Genomic DNA, 6,087 nt, shown 5'->3' with positions numbered 1-6,087 from the left:
CAGGTTTTGTCCTTAGTTTCATTTGATGCCTAAGAGTGTTCATTACTGGTGAGTGTGCAGCCTCCTATAGGAAGGTCGTATCCTATTACAGGAAGGCCTGGTTGAAACTCCAGGCCTCTACATGGCCTTCTTGAGTACTGCCGTATTAGAGGGTGGGTGTTTTGTTATTGCCAGACATCATAGATACCTAAGGTCCCACGCATCTTTTGCTGGGTTGATTGGGTGAGTACCATAGTTTTTAACTATGTTTGGGCGGAGGAGCTTGGTTATTATTGAAATGCTTTCAACCTTTGACGCATCCGTTTGTCTTGCACTTTGAAAAGAGAAAGAAGAGTTTTGAATGGGCAGTTTAATTTGTGCCTGGCTGTATTTTTGAATGAACTATTTCTTCAGCTGAAATTTCTAACATAAAAGTCCAAAAGAGAGCCCAGACATACACTCACAAACACATTCTTAATCTGATGCACACACACACAAGCACAGTCACGATCTTGTATGCTTAAACACAATTACAAAAAGAAAAGAAAACCCAAGGACTCACTGGAGGACACCTATGAACTTCCCAAAGTTTCTCTGATACTTGTCTCTAGGCTTAATTTTGGAAATCATTTTCTACTTGAATGATATGTCTCTAGCGACATTTTAAATCAGAATGCTTTAAAAGATATACCTTTGTTGTGCATTCCATGGGATCTTAAAGTACTTTGCATGTAAGACTATTCTGTGATTTTCTAAAATGAAAATAATTTGTAGGGTAACAATAGTGAAGTCATATTGAGCTATTTAGGCCCTGCAGTTACACATTTGCTTGTTCCATTATAAGCACCCAATTTCATCCTCTGATCTTCTCCCATCAATTTTTCTACTTCTTGTCTCAATCTTCTGTGTTTAACTCACTGCGTTAACTCACTTGAATTTTTGTTCTCACTTTTACTATTTTAGGCACAAATTATAAAATAAATAAGTACGGGAAAGAACACTGAACTCATGTATAATATTTCCCTACTGTATTGAGATACTTTCTCTATAAGCTTTTGAGAATTAAAGGTACTGATATGTTAAAGCCATATGGGAATTGATCACCAAGGTAATGCATCATGTAACCAGGCTTCCCGTGGTAGGACAATTGAGGTACAATTTAATACTATGTTTTCAGGAGGGAACAAAAACAGTAGCTTTCCCACATAATATATTGCATGTCCTTATCCATGCCTTTTCCAAGTTACCACAGAGCACTAAGGGAATTAATCCTATTCTTTTTGAGAAGGACCTGCCCCTCAAAGCAGAACAGGAAAAGAAGATCAAAGGGAGTGAGCAGGAATAATCAGTACACGGCAATGAAATAGAAGATGTGATTGCTTTTAAGGTGCTATTTCTCAAAGCATGCAAATTTGGCTCCATAGTAAGATGCCTGAAATCGAAAACCAGACCATTGGACTTTGCGCTTGAAAGGATAACTAAGGACACCGATTTCAATAACTCTTACAATTGCTGCAAAATGCTTACCTCTCTAAAGTATAGTGTTCTCAGCCAAATTTAATGAAAGTTTTCAGTGAAAGAAAAAGCGTGTGCTGTTTGGACACCTCCCTTATCTACACAAATAGCCCCCAGCTTTCACTCTGCATTAGCCCCAAACATGAGAACGGTGAACTTAACTTGGTGTTGTCCTATGTGGGTTACCATACCAAAACAGGGCCATGACTTGATATTGCCACCACTGTCTAAAGAAATGGCCACAAAGTGGAGATTGCCAAGATTTCTAGGTAGTGTTCATGACAGTCTGGGGGGTCCAACTGGCAGACACTCTGCTCATCTTCTTTCATTGTGAACTATGTGAAGGATCAGCCATTGATTTTGATCCCTCCTTACTCCATGACTTTTCTAGAGAATTAAAATGAATGATTCTTTTTTGTTTGTTTGTTTTTTTCATAAATATCTCTATAACTACTACTGAATTTTAGGGAACTGGGGCCTGAAACAACATGACTAGTATGGGTTGTTATAGACTGTAAACTTCATGAGAGCAGCAATCATTTTATAATTTGAATTCCCACATTTGACATTCATGGACATATAAGATATATATTTATCAACCGGGAAAAGATTCTCAGTAAGTAGGAAAGGTCAATTATGATAATAGTGCAGGTTATAGGATGTTGTTGAGTAATGTATATAGCATTTGATTCGTGATTACATTTCCTTGTTGATAATTCAGTAAGTACACGTTTTAGCTGATGTGAAAGATACACAAAGAAAAGAGGGTAGACCCAAAACACATTGAAGACCTGATATCCGTGCTCACCTTGGTAGGAGGGCGAACAGAGGTTCCTTCCAACCCCAAGAAAGAGTTGAGGCAAAGTTGTGAGAAGGGGCTTAGCACATCTGAAAGCAGTGTGTGTGATTGTAGCTCCAGAAGGACGGTGTAAGAGAATGGTACTGAAACTACTACGGAAAACAAATATCATGTCTTCAAAGAACTTGTTAACCATCCTGAGGTGCTGCAATCACCAGAGGAATTTATTTTGTCTCTGAGGGAACAGATAAGCAAAATCTAAATATGCATTAGGAAATATAGGGTGGAATCATGGTGGCAGGAAATAAAGGTACGCCTTAAGGAGAGCAGAGCTAAAATGACCCTATACAGTACCACTTGTAAAATACCTATCTTGTGCTGGCCATGGTCCAGTCACTGATTATGTCCTGTAATCGTTGGTATCACAGTGATGGTATAACGGTTCTCCTAATTTTGGACATGCTACAATATTTATATTTTCAAGTATGAAATGAATTTCTAGAATGAAGACAATCTCCTGTCTAATGTCTTAAGACTCTGCTGCTGCTAAGTCACTTCAGTTGTGTGCAACTCTGTGTGACCCTATGGACAGCAGCCCACCAGGAGCCCCTTTCCACGGAATTCTCCAGGCAAGAATACTGGAGCGGGGCACCATTTCCTTCTCTATCTTAAGACTCTACCGATACGTAATAGAATATCATGTAACTGTGAACGCACTAAGGTTCGTACTGTGTAGGTGCACTTGTTTTGATTTTATTTGTATGTGTTCCTTCACCCGTACCATCCTCATTTAGACACCCATTCATTTCAGCAGGGATGATTTCCCAAATCACTTTACATCCATTACCTCTTTTCCCTTTGTTCTCATTTTCTTGCTTAGAAACAATAGGCTAGGTGCCATTTACCTAGGATGCCTAACGGATGTTTTCTTGAACTGAAGAGTTTATAAAAGAGTGCAGAGAAATAGCCAGACATTGAAATAAAGCCTTAATTTACTCTTCATTGCTTCAAAATAGAAAACAAAACTGTGCAGAGGAACGTGTAACTTTATTGTTCAAATACAAGAATTGTGGGTATTTGATGACATCTCCCAACGTAAATTTTAATCTTCATTAGGTTCCATAAGCTGATACTTATTTGATAGGTCAGTTTTAATTAGCATGGTTTTCACATAAGGAATATCGTTGATGAATTGACTTGAAAGAGAGGAGGTGGGTGTATAAGCGATCGTTGGCACTGGGGACCTTGAGTTGCCTCTCTGTTGCTGGTTAGGAAGAGGACTGTCATGGGCTGACATATCGCTATACCTGTCTGGAAATGTAGAAGGCTCCACCATCAGTCCAAAAGAACTGCTCCATAATGGAGATACGATGTGGTTCTGAGGAGTAGATGTAGCGGTAGTAGCAAAGTCCTCAACGTGGCCATTTGCTTGAGTGTAGGTGCTATGGAAGTGCCAATTAAAAATGCTCAACTGGTTTAAAACAGCAGGTTGATCTACCACGTTCTGTTCTCTTTGTCTAACTGATATTGATGGGGAAGGAAAGTCACGCAGAAGTAGGGCGCTTGTTTTAGGGACTATCTGGCTGGTATAAGTCTTTTGTGGGAAAGGCACACTTAAACTGGTGGAAGCTGAAAATGGACTCTCTCCACTAGTTTGAGCATGAAAACCAGAGTTACGATCATCTGTGTTGACCCTTGCTTTAACATGCTTCTTCTCGTAATCTGGAACTAGTGAAGATTTCGGAAACACATTGCTAATCCCAACTCTTCTTTTCATTCTTCCTGAAAGTTGGGGATAGTCTCTTTTGAAATTTGGATTATGGTAGATCTGTAACTAAAATCAAAGGATACAATTATTTAGTTTTTTATAAACGAAGGTAAAACTGACAAGCAAAGTTAAACTATAAAAGTGTATTCTTTTAATGATGCCAATTAAATAGAATCAAAGACAACACCTCCATTAGTAGTTTTAACACCTTACATGTTAGAAATAAGTATGCTCCTCAACTAAAAAATATGTTGTATATATACAGTAAATACCACTTAAAGTAGCTTGAGGACATGTATCTGATTTCAAGTTGCTAGGAGAGTGTATTAAGTATCAAATATTTTAACCTCCAGCTGTTCTCAACTTCAAAAAATAAAACGTGTTCAACAGTTTGCTATCTCAATTTTAAATTCGGTTTTTGCTACATATGTGAACATGCTTTCTAAGTCACATGATTTAATCTTACATATTGACAGTAAGTGGAAATTTTGGATTACCTTGCTCAAAACAGAGACATTGTTTTCTTCTTCCAGAAAGTCAGGGAGTGAAGCAGATCTTTGAAAAGTTTGTCGCTTTTTACTAAACCCATAAAGTTTAAGCTGGCTAACTAAACTTTTCATACTATCAGTTTCAAATATTCTGAAAGGGGCCTTTCTTTCCAAGACTTCTTTCTTGAAGAGTTCTTCGTTGATCACTATAGAAGTGTCACTCTCATCCCACCAAATAGATTCAAACTGATCACTTTCAACTATAGCCCAGAGTTTTTGTGGAAAAGTGAGGGAAAGAAAATCATTCAACTCATTTCTTTCAGAGACAGAAAATGTGTAGTGTGGCCTTTTTATCCCAGCTTCCTTAGACAAAGCCTGGAAAGCATATTCTTCAATCATAGATCTCAAAACTGAGTCCCCAGTAAGTGTGTAATCACACGAAGACGATCCAATGGAGGTTTTGGAACCACTTGATACATCTTTACGAGGCACATCTTGAATTTCTGAAGGAATGTGTGCCATCTCAGAGAGATCTTTCTTCAGATACTTTTCTCATTTGTCTGACTTTACACACTCCAACTTCAAATGCTGCTTGGCTGGCGTACAGAGATAAACTCTCAAGACCATCAGCATGGTTCTCAAAGTCAAAAAGCTGTGACATCACAAATTCACTGGTCTCCTAGCAATTGAAGAGTAGCGCTGACATCATAAAGTCACTGGTCTTCTAGCAATTGAAGGGCAATGTTCAACCAGTGTTTACTTCTACATCAACTTAAAATAAAGGCTGCTTGCATAAACAGTAACCAAAAACATGAAACCTGCAAACTGTCATTGCTAAAGAATTTTTACACAGAAAAATCACATCAATAAGTCTACTTGGTTCCTGAAATAAAAGTGATTGATCACCCTTCTATACACATATTCTTAACATTCAGGACTGTTACCAAACCAAACATGGGTCTGCTCACTTCTATGCAATGAAGTCAATCAACTGACTGTGGGTTTCAGTGAAAGCAAGTGTAGTGTTTATTTTATGACCTTGCACAGAAGTGTTTATATTATGCAGAGTAAAATAGTCAGGCACGGAAAGAAAGACTCATTTTACTCTTAATTATTCCAAAATAGAAATTGGCCCTATGAAGATGAATATGTAACTTTTTTCTTCAAATAAGAGAATTGTAGGAATTTGTTGACATCTCCCAACATTAATTTTACACTTTGGTATCCTCCATAATCCAACACCTATTTGGTACATCAGTTGTATTAGGACAGTTTTCAAATAATGAAGATGGTTGATGAGTGGATCTTGAAAGAGAAGCAGCAGATGTATCAGGGATCTTTGCCACTGGGAAAACTAAAGTGCGTGACTGTTGTAGTTTAGGAAAAGGACGGTCATGGGCTGACATGTTACCATACCAACCTGGAAAGGTAGAAGGCTCCACCCTCGGTCCAAACTAACTGTTCTGTAATGGACACAAGTTGCGGTACGGAGAAACAGAAGTAGACATAGCTGCAAAATTTTCACTAGAGCCATTTGA

At 38.2% G+C, this 6,087-nt stretch overlaps 1 protein-coding gene across 1 annotated transcript; it reads right to left on the bottom strand.

Moving 5' to 3' along the window:
• Positions 1–3,321: 3,321 nt before the first annotated feature.
• On the bottom strand, positions 3,322–5,211 carry LOC145537652 (heat shock transcription factor, Y-linked-like). The gene is made up of 2 exons (XM_081568510.1): positions 4,559–5,211; positions 3,322–4,127 (listed from the first exon to the last, which is right to left on the bottom strand). The coding sequence occupies exons 1-2, from the start codon at positions 5,069–5,071 to the stop codon at positions 3,396–3,398; spliced, it is 1,245 nt and encodes a 414-aa protein (XP_081424636.1). The 5' UTR covers positions 5,072–5,211; the 3' UTR covers positions 3,322–3,395.
• Between the last annotated feature and the right edge of the window lie 876 nt (positions 5,212–6,087).

Source organism: Giraffa tippelskirchi, chromosome Y (assembly GCF_054371585.1).
Source record: "Giraffa tippelskirchi isolate mGirTip1 chromosome Y, T2T-mGirTip1v1.2.pri, whole genome shotgun sequence".
In the NCBI taxonomy this organism is placed as follows: Eukaryota; Metazoa; Chordata; class Mammalia; order Artiodactyla; family Giraffidae; genus Giraffa; species Giraffa tippelskirchi.
This window is presented reverse-complemented; position numbering and strand designations above follow the sequence as displayed.

Bases quoted from the DNA above. Each gene is read 5' to 3' on its own strand.
- LOC145537652 (XM_081568510.1), bottom strand. From the start codon at position 5,071: ATGGCACACATTCCTTCAGAAATTCAAGATGTGCCTCGTAAAGATGTA. The intron at 4,128-4,558 runs GTAATCCAAAAT...CTTTGATTTTAG, and splicing joins ATGTCTCTGTTTTGAGCAAG to TTACAGATCTACCATAATCC.